The 24,974-nt window shown below is 67.9% G+C and overlaps 1 protein-coding gene across 2 annotated transcripts; it reads left to right on the top strand.

Annotated features, from left to right (window-relative positions):
- Window positions 1–4,070: 4,070 nt before the first annotated feature.
- Window positions 4,071–24,676, top strand: MYT1 (myelin transcription factor 1; the record flags this gene model as incomplete). Of its 2 annotated transcripts, XM_084259739.1 has the most annotated exons (21): window positions 4,071–4,125; window positions 4,609–4,639; window positions 6,741–6,803; window positions 7,281–7,528; window positions 8,332–9,258; window positions 9,727–9,861; window positions 10,120–10,210; window positions 11,032–11,145; window positions 11,277–11,491; window positions 12,571–12,695; window positions 12,918–13,184; window positions 14,548–14,702; window positions 15,352–15,414; window positions 15,508–15,576; window positions 19,089–19,151; window positions 19,408–19,491; window positions 21,253–21,474; window positions 22,240–22,331; window positions 22,767–22,870; window positions 24,118–24,261; window positions 24,536–24,676. In XM_084259739.1, the coding sequence occupies 21 exons, from the start codon at window positions 4,071–4,073 to the stop codon at window positions 24,674–24,676; spliced, it is 3,408 nt and encodes a 1,135-aa protein (XP_084115865.1). The 2 variants fall into 2 exon arrangements, with proteins under 2 accessions (XP_084115865.1, XP_084115866.1); XM_084259740.1 differs by lacking the exon at window positions 11,032–11,145.
- Window positions 24,677–24,974: the final 298 nt, after the last annotated feature.

Below are 24,974 nucleotides of genomic sequence, written 5' to 3'. Positions count from 1 at the left end.
TTCCTGTAAATTTGCACCTGAGCTGGGCATGGCTGGCTTCACCCACTCCCGTCCCAGAGCGCAGAGAGCTCGTGTGATGGAAGAAGTGCCTCTGGCCAGGGTGCTGGGCGCCTGGACTTGCTGGAGCTGTGAGGTGGCCTACATCTTGCTGTTCACAGGCGAGGGCTGCCCTGTGGGCAGGCGAGGGCCGCACCCAGCTGGCACGCTTGCCAGACTCTTGCCCTGGAATGTGGTAGGAGGACGGGCAGCTCAGAGGACGGGGAGCCAGAGCTGGAGGAGGCTGTGTCTGGGGGGGCGGTGGCTGGAGTGTAGGGCGTGGGGCTGTGGTGGGGCCTCTGGTCGAGGAGCAGCCATACGGCGGCCACAGGAGAGAGCGGAGCGTCAGGCAGGGCTGTGCTCAGCAGGCGGAGGCAGGAGGCCGGGCTGCTGAGTTCAGCACCAGGCACGTGGACAGCGCCCTCCAGCCGCATGGGTGGGCGGGTGCTGGGGCCCGTGCTGGACAGAGCCACTTCCGGCCTTGTGGAATGATGCCTTTGGCCCCAATCACAGAGCACCTAGTGAGTGGTGAGGCTGACGGGGTGTTCAGCCGGGCCTCTGGCCATCTGGGTGGACGCTCCTGCCCAGGAAGGGGAGCTCCCGCCTCGCTGGGCATGGCCCAGCTTCTGCCTGGGGCTGGTGGCGTGTCAGCCAGAAGGACACAGACACGGCTGCTCCAGAGGGTGTCTGTGACATGGTTGCGATTTCTGGTTTGGGGGCTGGCGGAAACCATGATCCCACGCTCAAAAACACCAGGAGAGCCCCTTCCCAAGATGTGTGGTGAATAATGTGCTGGGGGTCCTTTCCCAAACCCAAGGGGGTAGGCTGAACTGTTCAGCTGCAGTGGCTCAAGCAATAGGGGGTATCAAGAGACCCCCAGGTGCAGAAGGTGCTCCCAAAGAGGGGCCAGAGCTGTCACCACAAGGACAGGGGTGCTGTGATGCCGCCTGGGGTGCAGGCTGGGGGCATGGCCCAGGGGTCCAGGGAGCAGGACATCTCTGAGGCCGAGGGCTGCTCTCCAGCCGACCCATGAGCCAGCAGGCAGGTCTGTGGGCAGAGGAAGGGGCAGCTGCTGCCAGGCCACCTGGATGCCTCTCCCTGGTGGGGCCAGTCTGCCGCTGTTGCCAGGCCTGGGCTGTGCACAGGCCAGACAGCAACATGCTGGGGCCCTGTGGGGGCCACAGTGGTCTCCCCTGAGCTGGCAGGACCCCTCCATGGAGAAAAGTGCCTCCCGCCCTCCCCAAGGTCCCTGTGACCCCCGGGACCTTGTGGGTTGAAGACGGTCGGAGGCTGCCCTCGTTCTCCTGCTGCTATTGGACCAACCGCCCCCCCCCCCCGCCTGCCCTTGCCCCCGCTCAGCCCTCCCCCCACCAGAGGGTACAGACAGGTGCCCAGGTCCATCCGTCTGTCCGTTCTGACAGGACTCACACTGGACGGGGGACTGAGGCCATGGCCCCAGCTTTTGCAAACACGAATGAATGAACTTGTTTCAGATGGAGATGAGCACCAGAAGGGAACTGTGGCTGGGTGGAGGTGCGGTGGGGGGGCAGGCGCCTAGAAGGCTCCTGGCTCATGCCTCTCCCTCCAAGCCCCTTGCGCTGTCCCGCGGCCGCCTCCCTGACGCCCCCTGCCTGGCGAGGTTGGAGCCACCGAGCAGGACACCCCGGGCGGGCGGGTCCTCCAAGGCTGCCACAGCCAGACCCTGTGTTCTGCCTGTCCCATGGTGTGGAGAGGAGGGCTGGGGCTGGGTCAGCCCGGAAGGCCGGGGGAACCTCAAGGACAAGAGGCAAAGTGAAAGCGAGAGGCAGACAAGGGCACATTGAGGGGACAGATGGACGGACAGAGAGAGAGAGAGGGCCGCAGAGAGACGGGAGGGTATGGATGAATGAGGACAGGAGGCAGCGTGGCCTGGACTGGGCAGGGGCGGGTGTGGCCCTGGGTGAGGATGAGGCGGCACCGCTGTTGGGCCTCTCGGGCCCCTGAGGAGGACCCCCAGCATTGTGGGCACCGGGAGAGCCGGGCTCTGGGGTTCAGGTGAGCGCGCAGCTCTCCAGGCTGCCTGGGCCCTGCTCGGCTGGACTCGGCCTGGGTGCTGGCCTGGGGAGAGCTGCCTGGCCTGATGCGCCACACTCTTTCCTCCCGATTCTACTGGAAAACGGCAGCGTGGCAGAGCCCTCCAATGGGCAGAGAAGGGGTGGGAGGGCGGAGGGCAGCTGTGCACCTGTCGGTGGTGTCTGCTGGCCCCGTCCCTGCTGGCCCTGTCCCTGCTGGAGGCAGAAGACCGCGGTGCTGATCAGAGGGGCAGCCGCAGGCTCGGGGCTCAGAGCCCACTGGCCCTGGAGCTGCCACTGGCCACAGGGTGTGTGGACAGAGGGAGGCTTGGCTGATGAGGGGGTCTTTCACCCTCAAGGCAAGCTGCTGGCCCCACAAAAATAGGGGCCTGCTTGGAACAAGCAAAGGGTTTAAAAAAAATGGATAAATGAAAAATTAGGAGGTGAGGTGTTCGCCATCTTTGCAAAGCAGTGGGCTGGACAGTCTGGACCGTCCTGGGTGTCCAGGGTGGATCTCGGGTGAGGTGGGGGTATCTGGTGGTGGGGGAGGGGGCTCCATGGGGGGATTGTGCATGGACGGGGCAGGGGTCTCAGCCAGGCGGGGGCTGTGTGGGTGGGGGTGGAGCGCCATGCGAGCGGGGGGGGTGGGTGTCATGGCCTCTGAAGCTCTGTGTCCTGCATCCCCTGAGTGCCCGAGCCTGGGGGTCAGCCCTGCTGTGCCCAGAGCCCTGGGCCGGCTCGGAGCCCCAGAGTGTGTCACCGGCCCGAGGTGCCCCCCGCACATTCCTTCTCATGTCAGAGGAGTGTTTGCCGCCGTGAGACAGCATCCCCTTGAAGGCCAGTGCCCTGCGCTGGGGACAGCGCCTCCCTGTGTGCGGACGCTGCGGCCAGCAGGGCGGGCACCACAGCCCCCGGCCTCGTCAGGGGTGTGTTTGCCAGCGCCGCCCTGCTCTGTGGTCTGAACCAGGCACCGGCAGGAGTCCTCGTTGCCAAGGTTCTTCTGGGGCAGTGGGGCTGGACGCCTCGCCCTCTCTGGCACACAGCCTGGGACGCTGTGGGACGACCTGCAGCCCCACCCTGCAGGGCAGTGGGGACGGGGTCCCGGGGAAGCTGGCCAGGGACAACGGGTGTGGGCGGCTGGGCACGGTCGGGCTCAGGCGGGGCTGAGCCTCGAGGCTCCGTACATAGGCTTGCTCCGGGACGGCGGCCTGCGGTCTGGCGGGGTCATGGGGACTGGGAAGGAGAGTGGCTGAGAGTCCAGGGCCTGGCAGCTGATGGAGCCGCACAGGTGAAGCAATGTATATATTCGCGGTTGAAACAATGTTTCCCTTGGGCTGGGCTAAGTGTCCTTTGGTGCTAAAATTAATTCTGCTCCTTCCTTTGTCCACCTTTGCTTATTTAACTATTTTTGAAAAAGATTTTATTATTTATGCATGCAAGAACTGGGGTGCAGGCCAGAAGCACGGGGGTGAGAGGACTCCCCAGGGACAGAGGGGTGAGCAGGGCAGGCAGATACACTGAAGTCCACTGCCAAGGGGCAGCGAGGGGACAGGAGAGGTCTGCTGCACCTGTGGGTCACTCCCTTGCTGCGGCAGTGACAGCCTGACACTGACCACAGGCCATAGGGGACCCCCTCTGTGCGCTCCTGACACAGCAGTGGGACTTTGGAAACGACACGCGTGAGCAGCCCTGGGGCTCAGGCGACGGTTCCCTTGGCAAAGATCTGGGCCTGAACCCGGCCTCTCCCTGGCCTGCTGGATGCTCCTGGAGGCTGCCTTGTCGCGGGCCAGGCTCCACTCACCTGTCCCTGAGGAGAGAATCCAGGCCTCCCAGAGCCTGCTCCTCGCCAGCCGGGGTCTGGTCCAGCAGCATCAAGCAAGCTGCAGCTGGAAAATGGTCGAGGCCAATGTGGGTTCGGTGAGGAGGCCCCCCGAGCGGGTTCGGTGTGGGGCCCTGCTGACACCACGGCTATTCTGCTTGCAGATGAGCCTGGAGAACGATGACAAGCGAGCTCGGACCCGGTCCAAGGCTGCCCGAGGTGAGTCCCCCGGTGTCTGGGTGGCCCCAGCTCAGCCCTGACTGAACCCCGGCCGGAAGTGGCAGTTCTCAGTCGTTTTCCTGGGGAGACCAATCCCAGAGCAGGTGCAGCCGGCCTCACCCAGCACCCCAAGGGCCTCTGGCCCAGGCAGACCCGGTGCAGCAGAGATGGGGGCACACGGCCCCGTGATGGCGCAGTGAAGCCGCCAGGAAACCCTTGTGGAAGGCAGAGTCTGCTGGCCTTCCTGGGCCACCTCTGGGCCTCCCTGGAGGCAGTCCTGGAGCTGGAGGGAGATGGTTGGGGGCGGGACCACTGGGAGTGCAGCCAGGGTGGGGTGGGGGGTGGGGGCAGTGCCAGTGCAGCCTCAGGCCTTCCTGAGGAGGAGGGGTCAGGAGGAGGGGTTGGGCCTGCACCCCCAGTGGGTCAGGCTGTGGCATCTGGAATCTGAGCCCAAATGGTGCCTGTTCTCTCTCTCTCACCCAGCGCCCCCAGAGGCTGCAGGCGCTGACCTCAGGTAAGGAAGGCCTTCTGCTGGCTGAGCTGCCCTGGCCCCCTGCTGTCCCTCCCACCCGCCAGCTCCCCTGCAGCTGGAGGGCACCCCCAACCCTCTGCAGAGCCCTGGTGCCCATTGGCCTTGCAGACACTGTGGCTGCTCAGCAGGAGACCCTTGGGGCCCAGGACACGTGTCTTGAAGAGGGTGGTTGGTCCAAGGCTGGCTGTCCTTGCCAGCTGCTCCTGTCCCGGGCCGGAGCCTCTGGGGGCAAAGCCAGGGAGAAAGCCACTGCAGTAGCCATGCGTGCCCCTGGCTGAGGGCTGACTCTGGCCCTGGCGTGGGCCTGGCGCCAGCTGCAGGGTCGTGGGCTGCAGAGGGAGCCACCAGGCCCTGCTCCACTCCGGCCCGGGATGAGGGTGGGGGCTCCCAGGAGTGGGGCCTGGGGTGTTCCTGCCCAAGGGCGGGTAGTGCGGGTCCTCACTGCCTCGAGGGTGGGAGGGGAGCTGGGGCATGGCCCTGGTTTCTGGGGGGACGTGCTGTTCTCCTGGACACCTGAAGTTTGTGTCCACCGGGATCCCGAGTCGTGGCCCTCCGGAGCCTGCCTGACCATCTCCCCTGACCATCTCCCGGCTCTGCCACTGGGAGTTCAGGGTGAAGGTGTGAACTCTGCTCCCTCCCCTCAGGCTCAAGGCCTGGGGGGCCTGGGGACCTGGGGACCTGGGACTGTCCACATTACGCCCTGTGGGCTCCAGCCCACACACCCGGCCTTGCTCCCTCCCGCTGCCCCTGAGAATGCCTGGCCCTTCTGGCCAATGGAGGTGCAGAGGGAGCAGGACATGGGGGGCAGGGCCAGCGCCCACAGGCCTCCCGGCAGCTGCCCTGGAGTCCCCGATTAACTCAGTGATTAACAGACTAATTGGTCAGGCCTCAGGAACAAGGAGCTTTTGTGAAAAGTCTCAAAGCTAGTTCTTGAGAGAGTGAAAGCAAGTGTGAGGCCCAGATTTTAGAATAGATGGGGGTGGGGGGTGGGGGAGCAGTGACTCCTGGCTGGGGCGTGTCCCCTCCTCCCTCCTCCCCCTCCTTCCTGTCTCCCTCCTCCCCTTCTAGCTTTGTGAACACAAGGAAGTCAGTCTGAGCTCAGCATGGTGGCTCCGCCTTGGGGGCTGCAAGGTGTCCCCATCAGAGCCCCCTGCTCCCCCAGAGGCATTCTGAACTGAGGGGAGTTGCTGTGCCCTCTAGTCAGTTCTGCTTCTCCGTTCTGCTGTGGCCTGTAGTCAGCTCATGGCCAGTCCCGTGAGGAGCCACCAGTGGTGTCTGGATAGATGTCAAGGGCGGCGCCCCCTTTCCTGAGTTCCAGACTCCACTGGGTGCCCAGCCACCCTCCCTGCAGGCTCTGGGGGAGCCTGACCCAGGCTGGAGAGCAGGCGCTGCTGTAGGCCTGTGCCGGCTGGGGCTCCGTGGCCCTCCCTGCCTGACCCCCAGAGCTGCCTCCCGCGGCCTGCCTGAGGGCTGGGCCCGGCTCCTGTCCTGCCTGGAACCCCGGGAGGGGGCTGGGCATCGTGAGCTGGGGCTCCATGGCCTGGCAGGCTCAGTGCCTCCAGATGCAGACCAGCAGGCAAGGTGGGGGCTCCTGGGGTTGCTCCGCCCTGTGTGTCCTCTCAGATGGCTCCCGGGTGGTGGTCACGCCCCACTCTCCCATGTAGGGCCCTTTGCTGCCCACGGCACCCGCCTCCTGCTGAGGGCCCGTAGCCGGGCCAGCCAGCGTGTTTGCAGAGGCTGTGGGCTGCCCACCGCCACCCCCAGGCTCCGCGCCAGCGCCGCCCTCCTGGCCGGCCTGGAGCCGTGTCGGGGGCCAGCTCGGAGGGTCCTGCGCCCACCCTGGTCTAGCGGCAGTTTGGCTGGCTGGAGGGAGGCCGCCCGGGGTGTGGCCTGGAAGCTCCACTCCCAGAACTCCCGGGAGGCCGTGGGGCGTTCAGAGCTTGGGGCGAGTTATTGCGCTCGCTTCCCACACCGTGGGCAGCCGCTGAGGGCAGCGAAGCGCCGGCCTTCTGCTCCAGGGCTGGTCCGGGCTCCCTGAGGCCCCGCTCCCCGTCACGTGTGGCCGTTCCTTGTGTTCCCCCAGCTGCCCCACCCCAGGATGCACGGGCTCGGGACACATCCGGGGCAAGTACTCCCGGCACAGAAGGTAAGGATGGCGGCTGCCTCAGCCTGGTGCCCTCCACTGCAGCCCCAGGCCGTGCGGTCCCGCGAGGGCCAGCATGGGGGGGGCAGCCGTGCGGGGCGGGGGTCCCTGTAGGGGCTGGCGGACCACTGAGCTGCTGCTGCTGTCACCCTGGCGGCCCTGCAGGCCAGACTCAGAGGGTGGGTGAGGCCCAGAGGGTGTGGAGGTGAAGAAGAGCGGGCTCATGGCCCCCTGGTGGGGAGATGGGCCCGAGCAGTGCGGGCAAGCACCATGCGCCCACGGGCCCCCATGGCCTCCCCCCAGGGGCTCCCCAAGACACAGGAGGGGCAGGAGCTTTGCCGATGTGGGCAGACTCCAAGGGCCGCGGCCCCCCTTGCACTGGCTCCAGCGGGGCGGCGGGGGGGCCAGAGCTCGCATGGGGCGGAAGGGCTGCAGGGTGGCGGGTGGCCGTGTGACGGGGCCTGCTGGTCTCCTGCCCAGCTTGCAGAGCTGCCCTCTGGCCAAGAAGAGGAAGCTGGAGGGCGCGGAGGCCGAGCACCTGGGCTCCAAGCGGAAGTCGCACCCCCTGAAGCTGGCGCTGGACGAGGGTGACAGCCCGGACAGCGACGGCAGTGAGGAGGCCGAGGTGAAGGCCGCCTCTGTTTCTGATGAATCGGACGTTGCGCCGGAGGAGGACGGGCCCGCGGCACCAGGGCCGGGGGAGAGGCGCCGACCCGCGCCAGCTGCAGGTGCTTTGTTGCTCCATCCCGCACATAAAGGCGCCTCTGTGTCCCGACACCTGCTTGGCCAGCAGGGCCTGCCGAGGGTGAGCGGGCCCTGTGCCCACCCCGGCAGGGCTTCCTAGGGCCCGGGAGAGACACCTCGGCTCTGTGGGGTTCGGGGGCCCCAGCCCACCTAGCCTGGGGGTTCTGGGGTGCGGCGGAGGGCTCTGCTCGGCTCCGGTAGCTGACCAGCTGGGGAGCCTGGTGGACTTCGAGCACTGTGGGGCCTGCGCACATCTGCCTCCCCGGGGGGCCCACCAGGCCCGATGGTCGGGGTACCAGCCCTGAAGGGTGGGCATCCCTGGGGCCCAGGCCCCCAGCCTTGAGCCCCCCTGTGTCTTGGACCCTCAGGGGGAGGTGTGTCTTGTTTCCTCTTGGGCCAGCCAGAGGAGCCTGTGCCTTCTGGCCCCTGGGCCGCCACGGGAGTGGATGGCTTGCTGGGTGGGGCTCCGGTGCCCACCTCCCACCTCAGTCAGTGGCTAAAGTGCTGGAATTCGACTCCTTTCAGCATACAGATTCCCTCACTGCTTTTCAGTCGGGGAGCAATTTCAAGACCTGCTGTGTCTGCAGCTCCCTTTCACCCTGGCAGGGCAGGCACAGGGGGCTGCCAGGGAGTGTCGGTAGGGGGCACTCCAGGGGCACGGCTGCCCTTAGCCCTGGTGCGTGTCCCCCAGGGCGGCCGAGCACCACCAGTGCGTGGGACAGGCAGAGGGGCTGCAGGCTGGAGCCCGTCCCGGGGCTTCTCACGTGGTGTTTCTGATCTTGTTCAGGAAGGAGCCCTGTCAAGGCTCACGTGGGGCCCCCCAGCCCCCTGCCAGGTGCCTCCAAGGGCAGCTACAGCAGCTACCAGGAAGTCATCGCGAATTCTCTCCTCAACCTGGGCCAGATCGCGGAGGAGACCCTGGCTGGGGAGGACTCTGGCCTGGGGGCCACGCCGGGGCCCCACCTCGGGCGCATGGCTCAGGAGGAGGCCGAGGCAGCAGCCAGCAGCGACGAGGGGGGGACGGGCGCGTTTCTGCAGCCAGAGGAAGGGGAGGACATGCTGGAAGTCACCAGGGAGCGTGCCCAGGAGCTGTGTCCCCCGTCCCTGGAGAGCTCAGCCAGCGAGGAGTCCAGCAAGCAGAAGATCTCCCAGGAGGAGGAGGAGGAGGAGCAGGAGGAGCAGGAGGAGGAGGAGGAGGAGGAGGAGGAGGAGCAGGAGGAAGAGCAGGAGGAGGAGCAGGAGGAGGAAGAGGAGGAGGAGGAGCAGGAGGAAGAGCAGGAGGAGGAGCAGGAGGAGGAAGAGGAGGAGGAGGAGCAGGAGGAAGAGCAGGAGGAGGAGGAAGCGACCTCTGACGTGATCTGCCAGGAGGATGCACCCGCTGGCCCCACCCTGAAGGCCCCCGAGCCCGGGCGCCCGGCCCCGCCCAGCCCCAGGCCCGGACACCCCGTCATCCTGGAGGTGCACTCCGACGACAGCAAGGACGAGGACGCGCGCTCCCAGAAGTCCGTGCTCACCGACGAGTCCGAGATGTACGACATGATGACCCGGGGCAACCTGGGCCTGCTGGAGCAGGCCATCGCCCTGAAGGCCGAGCAGGTGCGCGCCGTCGGGGAGCCGGGCTGCCCGCCCGCTGAGCCGGGCCCGCTGGGCCCCGGTGAGCCCGGGAAGGGGGCGCGGCCCCCCGACACTGCGCGCAAGAGCTACTGCGGCAAAGGTAGGCCCCAGCCCAGCCACAGCCCCGGCCTGGCCCGCCCGCAGCCCCGCCCCCGCCGCCCCGCCCCGCCCACCTGCAGCCCCGCCCCGGCCACATAGCCCCGCCCCAGCCCACATAGCCCCGCCCCTGCCCCTGCAGCCCCGCCCCGGCCCACATGGCCCCGCCCCTGCCCCTGCCCCTGCCCCCACAGCCTCGTCCCGGCCCAAATAGCCCCGCCCCTGCCCCCGCAGCCCCGCCCCGGCCCACATGGCCCCGCCCCTGCCCCCGCAGCCACGCCCCGGCCCACATGGCCCCGCCCCTGCCCCCGCGGCCCCGCCCCGCCCCGCCCCGCCCCGCCCCGCCCCGCCCCGCGGGGTCCGCCCACGCCCCTCTGGCCGCTGGTGCGGCTGACGCTGGGAGCAGACACGAGCTGCCCGCCCTGCCCGGCGCCCCGCCGGCTGCCGGCCCACGGTAGCCTCGTGTGTTCAGATCCCTCTAGAGCCGAGAAGCGCGAGATCAAGTGCCCGACACCGGGCTGCGACGGCACCGGCCACGTGACGGGCCTGTACCCGCACCACCGCAGCCTGTCCGGCTGCCCCCACAAGGACAGGATCCCCCCGGAGAGTGAGTAGCTCCGCGCCGCCAGCCCGGGGGCTGGGTGGTGTCCACGTGGAGGAGCGGCGGGCGCGCCAGGCTGAGCCCCGGGGCTGGGAAGCACCGGCGCTGCCCGGGGTCGGGCAGGGAGGGCCGGCCCTGCGGCTCTGGGCTCCTCAGGAGATGCCGCCGCGCTCGTGGCCAGTTGCGGGGACCCAGCATCAGGGCGCTGCGTGGGACGTCCCCTCAGGCGCCCTCCCTGCCCACGGCCCGCGTGCTCTCTTGCAGTCTTGGCCATGCACGAGAACGTGCTCAAGTGCCCCACCCCCGGCTGCACCGGCCAGGGCCACGTGAACAGCAACCGCAACACACACAGAAGGTAGCAGGCTGCGCCGGCTGGGGCCCGCAGGAGGGACGTGGGCCGCGGCTCCCCGCCACTGTGGGCCGGGCGGCGCCCCCGGGGGTTGCCTGCGGTGTTGCTGCCGTGAGGGGTCACGGGAGGCCTGAGCCTGTGGGCAGCTGCGTGGGGTGGACGCCCGCTGGTGTCTGCGGCTCTGCACGCTTGCTCTGGGGCGGGTCTCAGCAGCCCGGGCCCAGCGACAAGCCACCCTAGGGCACTGAGACCCTGGAGAAGCGAGGCACCTGGGCCACACCAGGCTTCGCTGTCAGTGGCCCTTCACAGGAAGAGGTCACCACACCTCTACCCTCCCCGAGGGCAGGCGGGTGGATGTGCCTCTGCTCCAGGGGACACACTCAGCCCTGCGAGCTGTCAGAGTCCTTGAAGTCACTTCCAAACCCTGTGAGAGATGTGGTCAGGTCACTGCTCCAGGTGGGTCCTGGCCACTCAGGTCTCACAGCGGATGTGGCTCTCATGTGGTCCAGATGGGGTGTTCCTTGGGGGGCTTGGGCGTTCATGTCCCCCAGGGCAACTCCCAAGCATAGCCTGAGGGCCCTGGGCCTCTCTGGGGCAGCTAATGGCACACAATCCACACAGGCCCAGAATCTAGCCTGGAGGTGGCCGGGCCAGAGGGAGGGAAGGGTGGGCCTGTTCTAGACCCACAGGAGGGGAGCCCTGCTTGGAGTGAGGCCTGTGGGCATGTCTCATCCTGGCATGTTGCTGACCGGGGCCATTTCTGGGGAGGAGACCCCACCTCCTGGGAAGAACCTTCCTGGGGCTCAGCTGTCCTGCCCTGTCTCCAGTTTGTCTGGGTGTCCTATTGCTGCTGCCGAAAAACTAGCCAAATCTCACGAGAAGCAACAGCCGCCGTCCGGGGAGCCTTCCAAGAACAGCTCCAACTCCGACCGCATCCTCAGGTGGGGAGGGGCGCGGCTCTGAGGGCTGCCCCAGAGGGCCACAGCCGGGCAGCCGGGGTACAGGTCCTGTGCGCCCCGAGCACCCCAGTGTGCTCACGTGCGTGCACATGGTGTCTTTGCCCCGCCTCCAGGCCCATGTGCTTTGTGAAGCAGCTTGAGGTGCCTCCTTATGGGAGCTACCGGCCCAGCGTGGCCCCCTCCACGCCCAGGGCCAACCTGGCCAAGGAGCTAGAGAAGTTCTCCAAGGTCGCCTTTGACTACGCAAGTTTCGACGCTCAGGTTTTTGGCAAACGCATGCTTGCCCCAAAGATTCAGACCAGCGAAACCTCACCGAAAGCCTTTAAATGTATGTTGGGGAGAACCGCTCCAGGAGGGGTGGGGCTTGAGGGACAGCGGAGGAGGGAGCTGCTGGGAGGAGGGGACTGCCCGCGGCCTGGCTGTCCAGTGCACGCGGGCGCCTCCTCCCCTATCTCCGCTTCCTGTCAGCCGTGCCCGAGGTCCTCGCTGACCACGAGGCTGAGCCTTTATGGCAGGCCTGACCGAAGACTGAGGATCCTACACTCCCACCTGGCCAACCCGGCCTGGCCATGCCCCCTGCAGTGCCCGGGGGTGTCTGCAAGGGTCCAACAGCGTAGGTGCTGGGCCCAAGGGCCACCCTGCTGGGTACAAGGTTATCCATTGTCAGCCAAACATTTTCTGGGCGCTTGTGCTAACAGAAGTCATTTCCAGAAAGTTTTGCTTCCAGAACAATCCTGGTCTTTTGTCACTGGGGCACCCATGTTTGGGTTCCTGGCCTGTTGCCCTGGGGACTCGCGTGGAGGGGCTGAGCAGGATGACGGGCACGATGGGCCTTGCTGGGGCCGAGGCCGCGCTGAGCGGCTCTAGTGGCCGCAGAGGCGGGTGGCTTCAGGGTTTGACTATGACCACTTGGAAGTGTCCAAGCTGAGCGTGATTTGGCGGCTGCAGCAAAAAACCCTGAAAAGACAGTGTTTCGTGCCTTCATTTGTCGTCTTCATGTGAGAAATGTGGCTTCTGAGGCAGACTGTGCAGGGACACCGAGGTCAGCCTTTGAGACCTCGTGACAAGTTCCCCTGGAGCAGCCGTTCCCGGGTCAGTCTTGGCCACGTCGCTGGTGGACACGGTGTTCTGTCGCAACCACTAGGGCTGCCGCAGGTCCTTGGAGGGCTTTGTTTCTGCCCAAGTTCTGGTCAGGCCAGGGCTGGGGTTGCACGAGAGGGCTGGGCGCATGGAGCAGGCGCGAGCCGGGCAGGTGCTCAGCCGCCGCCTCAGCCCGACGGGCGCGCGCCCGGCCCCCAGCGCGTCCACGTGGGGCTCCGGTTCAGCGGCCGCGGCTGCTCTGCTCCCTCCTTGCCGCCAGCGCCTTCCCCAGGCCGCGCCGCCCAGCCCCACTCCCCTCTCCCGCAGGCTTCGACTACGCGCACGACGCCGAGGCCGCACGCATGGCCGCCACCGCCATCCTCAACCTGTCCACGCGCTGCTGGGAGATGCCCGAGAACCTCAGCACGAAGCCGCAGGACCTGCCCGGCAAGGTCCAGCCCAGCCCTTGGCGGGCGGGCGCGGGCGTCCCGGCGCGGGCGGCGGCTGCTCCCGCCCGCCCCTGGCCTTGGCCGCGGACCAGCGGCCGGACGCCCCTCCCGAGAGGCCCGTGTGCTGAGCCCGCGCGGCCCCGTGTCTCTGGGCCCCGGGGACGGGGCGCAGCCGCCCCAAGTCAGGCCGGGGCCCTCACGCGGGCTCCTCCTTTGCGCCTGCAGCCCGTGGACATCGAGGTGGACGAGAACGGGACGCTGGACCTGAGCATGCACAAGCACCGCAAGCGGGACGGCGCGGCGCCCGGGGGCGGCGGCAGCAGCAGCAGCAGCCCCGGCCTGAGGGCCGCGGACGCCTCCCAGCGCCAGGGCGGCGCCCCCGGCGGCTCCAGGGCCTCGCCCGCCTGCAGCCAGGCCTCGCGCCAGGAGGAGTGGGACCGGCCGCTGGACTACACCAAGCCCAGCCGCCAGCGCGAGGAGGAGCCGGAGGAGGTGGGTGCCGGCCCGGCCCGCCCCGCGCGAGCCCCGCCCCGCGGCCCCGCGGGCGCCCTGCGCGAGCTGCCTGCTCTCCGCGAGGACGCGGGTCAGCGGCGCGGGGAGGGGAGGCCCGCAGGCGCCGCGGGGATGGCCCGGATCGCGCCCAGCTCCTCGGTGACCCCCGTCCTGCGGCGGCCCCCCCCGTCCCGGGCGCCCCAGGCCGCTGGCTCCGGGGGGTCGGGGAACGTCCCCGGCGCCGGGCTCCCTTGGGCCTTGGCGGGCAGCGCTCGGCAAAGAGCCGCAGCCCAGGCGGCCCGCCGGGCGGGGCGGGGCGGGGCGGGGGGGGCGTCCCCACAGCCTCCCCCCGCGCTGCGGACGGGCTGACGGAGGCTTTTCCACAAAGAGGGGGGCTCCTGGGTAGCAGCGCCCAGCCCTGGGTGTGACGGGGCTCCCGCCAGCCTCCTGCAAGTCCCCCCTCCAGTCAGTCCCCCCACCCGCAAGAGGGGAGAGGACTTTTGTCCGCAGGTGGAGGCGGGGCCCGGCCGCAGGAGGGGTGGGGCCAGGGACGGGGCGGGGCCCGGGGCGGGGCCTGGGCGGGGCCTGGGCGGGTGTGGGCGGGGCGAGGGCGGAGGAGTGGGCGGGGCCGGGCGCGCCCGCAGCCCGAGCCCCCAGGGGAGGGAGGTGGGCCTGAGGCCCCCCTGGGCCGGGCGGGCGGTCCTTCCCCCGAGGCCGGGCCGGGCCCCAGCGCTGCCTCTGCTCTCGCTCAGCCGCGCCTCGCGAGCGGCGCGGCCCCTGGTGGCCGAGCCTCTGGGGCAGCTTCTGCCCTGAGCTTCCAGACCAGCGCCTCGGCTCTGGCAAGTGAGTGCTGCGGTCTGTGCCCCTGGACGGTGCCCCGGCGGTGACCAGCGGCACTTCTGCGCGGACCAGGGCCTCCCAGCAGGGGTGTCGGCTTCCTGACCCGGTGGCTACCCCCAGGCAGGGGCCGTCTGGCCCACCCAGTGTCCACAGCACCTGCCCTCGCTGGGGACCGCAGTGGGTCCCGAGCGCTCGCTTGGGGTCTGTGGTGTGGGGCACCCCTGGCAGCCCTGGGGCCCTGTGCCGTCATTTTCCCGCCACCCCTCACCCCTTGCTGTGTAGCGCTCTCGCCCCGGTGCCACCGTAGCAGGGAGGCGTTGGGCCTGGCTAACCGCAGGTGCTGTCTTGTGTGTCCGGGAAGGCCCGAGTCTTCCTCCCCCTCCCTGAAGACAGGAGACTCCGAAAACCGCCCCGCAGGCTGTTCCGAAGGGTCCCTTCCCATGACCGCTGACTATCGACCACTGGGCTGCCCCTGCCCGCCCCCGCCTGCCGGTTAAAACCTGTCCCCGCTGGTTTTTTGCAGTCAGAGCCAGCAGCCCATTCTTTTGCTTCTTCTGAAGCAGATGACCAGGAAGTGTCGGAAGAGAGTTTTGAGGAGCGGAAGTACCCTGGGGACGTCACCCTCACCAACTTTAAGCTGAGGTTTCTCTCCAAGGATATGAAGAAGGAGCTGCTCACGTAAGTGCCCCGGGCTGAGGGCTTCTGGCAGCGCCTGGCTGGTCAGCCTGGACCTGCTCTGCCCTGGCCTCGCCCCTGTCCTGGCAGGCCGCTTTGTGGCCGGAGGTCAGCAGCCTCTGAGGCCCCGCCGTGTTCCTACCTGGAGTGGGCAGGGCGTGGGGCTGGGCACCGGCTCTGGTCGCCCACCCTCCTATGGAGTCAAGCCTGCCCCCTTGGGGCGCCGGGCAGCGAGTGGTCACTGTGAGCCACGTGTCCCGCAGGCAGGGCTGCAGCCTCTGGCAGACCCACAGACACCCGCCTTCCTGGAGGGGAGAGTGGCCCTGGGGGCAGCCCCCGCTGTGCTCAGAGCCCTTCGCGGGCCCTCCTCTGCCCTCTAGCTGCCGCTCCCCAAGCTGAGTCGCTCCAGCTGTGGTCCAGGCCCTGCCCTCAGGGGCTGCTTTAGGGAGCGGCTCCCCAGCCACTGGGCACAGCTGCAGCCACACCAGGCTCCCGGCCCTTCCGCGGAGCCTTCCTCTGTCCCTTCCCTGAGTGAGCAGGCATGAGCATGAGCAAGCGTGGCCCAGGCCCGAGGGGCGGGGCAGGCCCAGCTGTCTGGAGAGGCTGGCAGGGGTGCCTGTTCCCCGTTCTGACCGCTCTCTCCTTTGTCCAGCTGTCCCACCCCCGGCTGTGACGGCAGCGGCCACATCACCGGGAACTATGCCTCCCACCGCAGGTTCGTCTCCACCGCCGCCAGGCGCTGTCTGGTCCTCTTGCCCTCTCTCGCTCCCTCTTCGGTTCACCCCGGCACCCATCTCTTCTCTTTCAGCCTCTCTGGTTGCCCTCTTGCTGACAAGAGCCTCAGAAACCTCATGGCTGCCCATTCTGCTGACCTCAAGTATGTCTGCCCTCCCGGCCTCCTGCCCGCAGGCACCCCTGCTCTGCTCTCTCCTTCCAGGATGCTCCAGCCAAACCCGGCCTTCTCCGGGTCTCGGCCCAAGGCCAGCCCTGGCCTGCCTAGGGGACAGGGCGGCAGGGCCGGGCCCGGAGGGCTGGCTCTCTTTGGGGGGCTGCTGGTGTTGCTATGTCCCTGCCCCCACTGCTGCCGCCTGCTCGTGCTGCCCTTGTCCTGCCTCCTTGCCAGCTCCTGGCACTGCCCATGCTCTCTTGCCTGAGGCCCTGAGGGCCACCAGCCTGCTCCCTCCTTGGCCGGAGACTCTGGAGAGCCAGGGCTGCTCTTGGCTGTGGCTCTCTTGGCCCCGGGCTGCGTGGCATGCACTAGTGCGCCCAAGCCCTTCCTCCTGCACCCCGCTGCGTCCCCCTGTCGCCCCTCTGCACCACTCTGTGCTGGCCCCCTCCTCTTCTGCTGCTGCCTCTCCCTGCCCTTGCTGCGTGGGCATCGCCGCCTGCTGGGCACTCTGTCCCCCAGCAGGTGGCATCCAGAGGTTTCCCAGGCCACGTCCCTCGGGATGCAGGTGGGGCCTGCACTGCCTTTGGCTCTCAAGCCTCCAGGCAGCTCTGACGTCACAGCTGGGTCTCCGGGCTGAGTGGGGGCTGAGGAAGGGGATCTCCCTTCAGTCCACCCCTTTCCAGGCGGCTCTGTCCCCTCAGGCCTCTGTTTTGGGGTACCCTGAATCCAGGCCACGGTCCCTGGCTTATCCTGTTCTGGAGCCAACAGGACCTGGGAAACTGGTCCTTCGGAAAGGAGTGGCCAAAGGCTCCTGGGACTCTGAGCTGTTTTAGAGATAAGGCGGGAAGCTCTGCCCCCTGAGTCAGGCGGCCTGTCCTGGGGAGACTGTCTGGTCCCGCAGTCTGGGCCTTCCACCCTTTGGGGTGAAGCTGGGTGGGTTCATGGCCTTTCTGGGAGCCTATTCTGAGGCTCTGCCCATCACAGAAATTCACACCTTATGCTGCTTGCTGTGTCCAGGCCCGAGTCCACTGAACAGCCCAGTCCCGCAGGCCCAGCCTCCCTTCCTCTCCTCTCTCTGTCTTCCCACTTCCACTTTCGTACCTCGCCTGAGCAGCTTCAGGGCTCCCAGAGTCAGCCGGTCAGCGTCAGGCCTGCAGCCAGTGGGTGGGGATGCCTTCTGGGCCATGGGCTGTGGAATGCGTGGACCTGATGGGTCTGGATGGTGCGAATCTGCATGTATGGCCAGCGGGGGCTCCCTGAGCCCAGTGCCCCGCCCCCAACCCCTGCAGCGTGGGTTTTGGGTGGGCGGGGCGAGCCCTGCATACTTCTGGGGCCAGCACTGCCCTCTCTCCCTGTCCCGTCCAGTGCGGTGGGCACAGGCACAGTGGGCACAGGGCGCCCATCTGGGACGGATGCCCCTGTCCGTGAGCAGCTCCACTGGCACCCCGCGGGCCAGCATGTGTGGGACAGCTGTGGGCGCGTGTGTCTGCGTCTGTGTTTCGGGGCGGGCAGTGCGGGGCCACTGACGTGGGCCCCTCAGCCCATCTGCGTGCCGGAGTCGGTGCTGCCATGCACTTGGCAAGGGTCCGAGGGGTCCCTGGCTGGGAGTGACCCCTGCGTGTATAGAGACAGTCTCCACAGTGAGCCTGTGCACCCCCAGCTGGAGTGTACCCCCGCCAGGACACTTTCCTGTCCAGACAGCTCAGGGCTGGTGGCAAGGGGCCTGTTCCGACTTTGTGGTCCCTGGGCCACTGGGCTGCCCACTGGGACTCCTGCTTGCCCAGCCCAGGGCACCCCTCTCTCTTGGCCAGGTCTCTTGACACGTCACTGAACAGGGCTTCATCAGAGAATGTGGTGGTCCCGCCTGCCGTGAGCAGCCAGGCCCCAGTGGGAGCTGGAGGAGGCCAGTGTCAGTACTGGACACTGGCAGGGCCCCCACGTGCATGCATTTCCCTCAGACTTGTGGCACGGCCATCAAGGCCTGTGCTGCCCTGGCCAGCCCTGGCAGCTGAGCCTCTGCCTCCATGTGTGCCCTGACACTGTGGCACTACCCTGGGCCCCTGTGCAGCTGCAGACCAGGAAGGACACGTGCCCTGTCTCTGTCTGGAGGGTAGCGCCGGCTCCAGCACAGGCTGGCTATGGGGGTGCCTGAGGGCTGAGGAGGTGCCTGGGCCGCAGAGGTCTCAGTGCTGAGAGCTGGCCCTGGATGCCCTGGCTGGTCTGGAGGGCCTGGTGCCCACTGTGTGGGCCCGAGCAGCACTGAGCAGCTAGTGCCCTGGGGTGCGGGCAACACACATGTAGCAGCAGCTCAGGCAGCAGCGGTCTGGGAGGGTGGGGCCCGCACAACAAGGGTGGGGTGGCCGCTAGTGGACGCAGAGCTCCTGCCCCAGATGTGTGGTGATCACACGTGGCCAGGAGGTGCCCCCGTGGCCTTGACGGGCTTGGGTCACCCCAAGCGCAGCAGGGGGCAATTGGACGGGCTTGCTGCTGACAGGCCAGGGAGGCTGCGGGGCAGGGACCCCAATAACGCTGGGAAGCCCGAGCTGCCACATGGGCAGAGGGGGCTCCTGCCTCCCCAGGCCCAGTGCTGACCTCCAGGCCCCTCTGCTGCGGGCAGTGCATGCTGCGGGTTCCAGGGGGTGGCCTGAGGGGAGCCTTTTCATGTACCTACTTCTCCATCCTGCGAGACAGAGGACGCAGAGGGCCCTCTGCTGGCCCGGAGGCAGAGCCCTGGCTTCCCACCAGTGGGTGTGGGCTGCATGGTGTAGGGCCCCTCAGGACCTGAGGTGCGGCCTCTGTCTCCACAGTGCTGATGAGGGGGCGCCGTGTGGGCGTGGGGCCTCGCCAGCTGTCGCCGGGTCAGGGTGTGGGTGAGGCACCGGGTCCCTCTGAAGGGACTGCCTGGGCCCAGCAAGGCCACGGGACCCCTGCAGTCGGGCCCACTGCCCCCCAGCAGGAATGGCCTTAGTGGACGTTTGGGGAGGTACAACTTAAGAAAAGCCACGCTGACACAGTAAAGGGCCATCTTAGCACCTGAGCTGGGCAAGCATTTTAGGGCACAAAGCTGGGCCTCTGGGCAGGGTGTCCCCTCCCTGGCCCATAGACGCAGGCTACCCCAGCCCGCCCTGAAGTGGCACCCTCTGGTGATCTCGCCGATGCGCACGCCCCGGGCCGGCACCGCGGCACAGCAGCCGCCCTGCATGGTTGCACCCTCTGCATCCAGCAGTGCCGCAGACCAGGCGTCCCAGCGCCCATTGGGCCTCCCCGGCTCATTGAGCGTCATGGCCCATGCGAGGTTTGGAACCTTCCAGTCCACCCTGGGACCTGCGGGGACTGAGGCCAGAGCCTGTCCCCTCACTGGAGATGTTCTCTACCCACTGGGCACCCCTAGGACACTGGGTGCAGAGCCCCCAGGCCCGGGTCCTGTGCAGGCCGCCAGGAGCCCTGAGCCCTGGGAAGGTGCCTCCCAGCCCCCGGCCCAAGCTCCCCTCTTCCCACAGGTGCCCCACGCCTGGCTGCGACGGTTCTGGCCACATAACCGGGAACTACGCGTCACACCGGAGGTGAGCCCGGCCCCCCCCCGCCCCCCCCTCCATCCCCAGCCCATCCCCGGCCCACCCCCGTGCTGAACTGTCACTGGCCCAGAGGCGGTCAGGCCGCTTCTGGGCAGGGCTCTGGCAGCTTCCTGCCTGGCAACTGTGGGGGTGCAGGAGGCCCGTGTTGGCCCTCGCGCGCGGACCTCTGCCCTAGGGGCGGGCGTGGTGGGCGACGGGCGCTGCGGTTCAGGACAGGGCGCCCCGGCTCCTCTCTCTGAACCAGCTTGTCGGGCTGTCCGCGTGCCAAGAAGAGCGGCGCCAAGGCGGCCCCCGCGAAGGACGACAAGGACGACCCTGAGCTGATGAAGTGAGTCGGGCTTGCCCATGGGGGTCTTGTGCTGCCCTGTCGTCGAGGGCTTCTCCCTGCTCCTGAGTGCGTTTGTGCCGAGGACCCCCCAGCACCGCACACCACGGCCTGTCGGGCGCATGCCGGGCTGTGGGCTCTTGGCCTCGGGCATCTGGTGGGAGGGGGAGAGCGGGGCCAGCTGCTGCCCCCGGCACGGCCCCCCAGGGGGCAGCCGCCCGTGTGGGTGGCGAGACCGGCGCCCTTGGCGCGGCAGCAAGGGCCGGTGCAGTGCCTGGGCGGACTGGGGGTCTTCAGTCCAGGCGCCTGCGCTCCCAGCCCCTCGGGAGCCGCTGTGGAATGAGGGCCCAGAACAGCCAGCCTGAGCCAGGGCCTCGCACTGCTGTGGGGGAGAGGGCCTGGGGGGCAGCCCGAAGTTGTCCTTTGACCTTTGGAGGGGGGTGCCAGGCATGGTCCTAGGGTGTGGTCCAGCCTGTGCGTGCTCATACAGCGGCAGCCGTCCTCCTGGAAGGGAACTTGCCCGAGCCCCCCCACCTGCAGGTCACAGGTGCAAGCAGGGTGACCCGCACCCGACCTGCCCGGGACTCTCAGCACTGCCTGGTGAAGCTGGCAGTGGGGCCCAGGCAGATGTGGGTGGCAGGGATGGCCTGGGACCTTGGCTGGGGGCTGGGGGCATGGCCTGCCAGGCCCTCGCGAGCAGATCTGCCCTGCCTGTCCCTGCGGAGGGGAGCGGCCTCTGGAACCCCACAGGTCGGGGTGTTAGGTCTGGGGAAGGCACAGAATGCAGCTTCCTGAGCCTTCTGGGGGCCCCAGCGATGTCTGCTCCAGCCTGGTGGCTGAGGTGACCTTGTGGGGTTTGGTGACCTGCACAAGAGTGTGTCCCGCGTCGAGGAAGGCGTGAGGAGGGTCCGGGCTCCTGAGAGGGGCCTGGCGTGGGCCTGGCTGTGACGGCTGCCTCCAAGACCAGGCCAGGGTGTGGGGGCTGTGGACAGTGGGAGTTCGGCCGCTCGTGGCCAGCAGAGGATGGGGCACCCCAGTGAGTCGTGGGGCTCCTGTGGAGGAGCAGGCGGAGCTCCCAGGTGGGACGTGGCCCCAGGCTGGGTGTTGACCCTCCGGACTCCAAGTTGCGCTTGGAAGGTGCTGTGGGAGCTCGGTCCAGGCCACTCCCGGGCCGCGAGGCGGACTCCAGAGGCCTCTGCTGTGTCCTGAGATGGCGCGATGGGGTCCCCTGGGGCCCCTGTCACCTCTCTGCTCCTCCGCGCCTATTGCCTCTGTCAGCCAATCTCTGCCGAGTGGACAACCTGGATGGGGACGGGCAGCCCCAGGGGCCGCGCGGGACCTTCTGGGGTGTCGGTGCTCAGGCTTCCCACCTTAGCTCTGGGGCCGCAGAGCCGGCCACTATGGCGCTGGTCACATCTGGCCACAGCCTGCGAGACCCAGGTGCGCTGGGGCTGCCTGTGCCAAGACTCCGGCCTCCCAGCCGTCCTTGATTCTAGCCGACGCCTTGATTCTGGCAGCGAGGACTGGGAGTGGGCGCAGGGGCCCGAGAGAGGTCCAGGCTCGGGCGGGCTGCTGAGGTGGGAGAGCAGGCCTGTGAGGCCAGGAGAGGGACTTGCCCCGCATATCTTTCCACCAGGAGACTGCGCTCTCCTCTCAGGTCCAGGGCTTGCCCAGTGCCGGGCCCCTCCCACCCCATGGTGTCTGGCAGGGCCACTGGCCATGTCTGCCCCCAGGCCATGCTCACCCGGACCTCTCTATGCTCAGGTGCCCAGTCCCGGGCTGCGTGGGGCTCGGCCACATCAGTGGCAAGTATGCCTCGCACAGAAGTGCATCTGGCTGCCCGCTGGCTGCCCGGAGGCAGAAAGAGGGCTCCCTCAATGGCTCGTCCTTCTCCTGGAAGTCGCTGAAGAACGAGGGGCCCACCTGCCCCACCCCAGGCTGTGACGGCTCTGGCCATGCCAACGGGAGCTTCCTCACCCACCGCAGGTAGCGGCCAACACCTGCCTCTTGCCCACGGCAGGGCGCCCCAGGAGGGCTCCTGTGGTCCTGAGGCCGCAGCCTGGCCCGGTGGCAGCCCTTCGCTGGGCCGTGGAGGGCGCAGGTGTCTGCTGGCAGGCATCGCCTGGTGTCCTGTGCGACCCACTGCTGGGTCCTCCGCGCCAGCCCTTGGGGGCTGGGACTGCCCCCGCTGCACCCTGGACAGCTGCGTCTCACTTCTGAGGGAGGCCCTCTCTGAGCTTGGGCCTGTGGCTCCTCTGCGGGGGCCGTGGACAGCCCCTCCACCCCAGCTGGGCAAGGCCAGCAGCTCCATCTGCCGACACCTGCTCCTGGACGGAGGGGGTCTTGCCCCAGCAGCCCACTTGCGCGCTGTGTCGTGAGGCCGAGCGGCCAGGGCACCCCGGCCCCATCAGGAAGCTCCTTCTTTCTCTGCCCTTGTCCCCCTTCTACAAGGTCAACGAGCTCTCTCTCCAGAAGCATGTCACAAATGGCCCACCAAGGACTGGCTCTGCAGAGAGTAGGGAGCAAAAGTGACCACCGGGCCCTAGGGCAGGGCAGGAGGAGAGAGAAGGCCTAAAATACCCCCCAAATAAAGGAGGAAACAGCCATGGGGCCCTGGGGGGGAGGGCTTTAGGGGTGGCTGGGCCTGCTGGGGCTGGAGTGGGCGGGGGCAAGTGATTGAGGATGGTTCCCCGGACCTTCACAGTGGTGTGTGACCTCCGGCTGACCTTGAGGTGTGATCCTTGTTTCTAGTTTGTCTGGCTGTCCCAGAGCCACCTTTGCTGGCAAGAAGGGAAAACTCGCAGGGGATGAAGTTCTCAGCACCAAGTTCAAGACAAGCGATGGTGAGGATGGCCTCCTTCCTTGGCCCCAGAGAGGTGCCGCCCAGCAGGAAGGGGGCTGGGGGCGCCCACTGGGGCACGGTGCGGGCAGACCCTTGACCTGAGCACCGAGGCTTCTGGCCTGGACCCGGTGTCCAGCTCCCACCCCCAGGGATGCCTGCTGCCTGCCCGCGCCCCGGCGCCCCCCTCCAACCGCGCGGCGTGGTATCTGGGTGGCACGTGGTCCTGGGTGTGGTCCTGGGCATGTGCTTTGCGGTGCTGCGCCTCAGTGAGGAGGAGGCTGAGGAAAGGTAGCGCGACCTGGGTGGGAAACCTTCCACTTTCGTCTTAGCCAGGTTCGTGGGGGCGGGGGTGGGGGAGAGCAGCCGGCCAGGGTCTGCTCCGCGAGGGGCCCAGTCCCGCCTGGGAGCGCCCCGCCCCAACCGCTGTCCCCGGCAGTGCTGGAGAGCGACGAGGAGATCAAGCAGCTGAACCAGGAGATTCGCGACCTGAACGAGTCCAACTCGGAGATGGAGGCTGCCATGGTGCAGCTGCAGTCCCAGGTGAGCCGCGCCCGGCCGCCCCGCCCCGCCCTCCCCCGGGAGGTCCAGCACTGCACCGGTGGGCCGGGCCGAGGCTGTGCTGCGGTGCTGGGCGGGCCTGTCCAGAGCTGCGCGCCCCATCGGGCGCTGTGCTGTAGGACCCTGCGGGGCTCTGGCACCGGAGCACACCCCAGGGAGTGCTGCCCTGGGAGGCGCGGGAGGCCCGCGAGGGTCTGAGCCGCTGGGTGCCGTGAGAACTGTCTCACTGCTGTCCCGCAAGGAGCGGTGCGATGAGAAAAAAGCAGCGAAGGGCTAATTGTGAAAAGAAGCTTGTGTCTACCTGCGGCGGCCAGTCGCGGCCAGAGAAGGCTGGGGGCACAGGAGTGGCCTGGCGGCCCCGAGGATGGGCACGGTGCTCGCAGATCCCGGGGCAGAAGGGCCAGGGAGGTGGTTGGGCACCTTCCCCTGCGGCCACCTCCCCAGAGCAGAGGCGCCCTCTGGGCCTCGCCCTCTGCCCCTCTGCCCCGCCCCGGCCCCACCAGTAGTGCCGGCTCTGGGTCAGCCTCTTTCCTCCCCCACCCCCTCCTTTAGGGACTATTCCTTAGTCCCCTCTGGGACGCTGGGGCCTTTCCCCTTGAGGCATTTTTCTTTCCTGCCCCTCCCCGCAAGCCCTCTGGAGCTGTCTCTGCAAGAAAAGAAAACCCCATGGGGACATGAAAAGGGGGAGGGGTCTGGGTGGCAGAAGTGGGCAACCCTGAGCCCTGCTTGTGTGTGGTGAGCCCGAGGGTACCTCTCGCTCTGGCTGTGGGACTGGCGTGGGCTCAGGTGAGCCCAGAGCGGGAGCCTGCCCCGCCTGCATCCCTCTCCCTGGGAGTCCTGAGGGCCCTCGGGAGAGGCTCCTGCTGGGACGTCCTCTAAAGCTTCGGGAGAAGGAACAGTCTGTGCAGAAGGCCTGGAGCCCGGAGAGTCAGGGTTTTGGAGAGTCAGGGGTTCAGTGGTTCTGCTCTGTCGGACAAGGGCCGTGCTGGTCTTTCTGCAGGATGACCCACAGGTAGCCAGACACCCCTCGAGGGTGCTGGGGAACAGGTGATGTGGCTAGGGTGGTTAGGAGTCGGTGCGCCCCTGGATGCCCCATGTGGCCCCTCGCCCTGGCAGCAGGGCACCCGCTAGCCCCTGTTTGTGGCAGACCCCCAGGCATGAGGTTGGCCCATGAGCTCTGGGCAAGCAGGAGGCCCGTGCTGTGGCCCCAGCATCCTTCTCTGGTGCAGATCTCGTCCATGGAGAAGAGCCTGAAGAACATCGAGGAGGAGAACAAGCTCATCGAGGAGCAGAATGAAGCCCTGTTCCTCGAGCTGTCAGGCCTGAGCCAGGCCCTCATCCAAAGTCTTGCCAACATCCGCCTTCCACACCTGGTAGGCAGCGTGAGCCCCTGGGCACCCCAGGGAGCTGGTACCCCGGGCAGAGGGGCATGGGGGGGTGCCTCTGCCTTGGACCCCGGCTCTTCTTGGGCTCCCCAGGCCTCCTGGGTACTCTGCAGGTTGGGCGATGGCCATGGAGTGGCTGGAATCACAGCGAAGTCCTCAAGGCTGCCCCCACCAAGGGTGGTGTGCCAGGCCCCTGCTCCTGGGCACGTTGGGCTGGGGGCAACAGCTCCGATGCCCCTTGTAAAGTGGCCCCATCCTGCAGGAGCCCATCTGTGAGCGGAACTTCGACGCCTACGTGAGCGCCCTCACCGACATGTACTCCAACCAGGAGTGCTATCAGAACCCGGAGAACAAGGACCTCCTGGAGACCATCAAGCAGGCCGTGAGGGGCATCCAGGTCTAGGCCTGCCACGCTCATGGCTGCTGGCTGTGAGCCAGCAGCTTACATTGTTTACCTCCCTGCCCGCCCTCCCGTGGAGACCCCCCTCACAGCGGCGATGGCTGCGCCCGGTGGCCCCGGTGGCCTGTCCAGAGGGCGCCCCGCCGAGCCTCCAGCAGGGCCAGGCCGGCCTCGCCCACACAGCCGGGAGGCGTGAGGTATCACAAAGTGATTTATTTTTGTTTTCTGAAAGAAATCTGAAGAGCAGCTCGAAGGCTCCAGTGGAAGCTCATGGACAAGGTTCTCAGGGAAGCTTTGGCGT

The sequence above is a fragment of the Talpa europaea genome, assembly GCF_964194135.1.
Source record: "Talpa europaea genome assembly, contig: HAP1_SCAFFOLD_77, whole genome shotgun sequence".
NCBI lineage: Eukaryota > Metazoa > Chordata > Mammalia > Eulipotyphla > Talpidae > Talpa > Talpa europaea.
The sequence above is the reverse complement of the archived record's forward strand: the minus strand, read 5'-3'. Positions and strand labels throughout refer to the sequence as shown.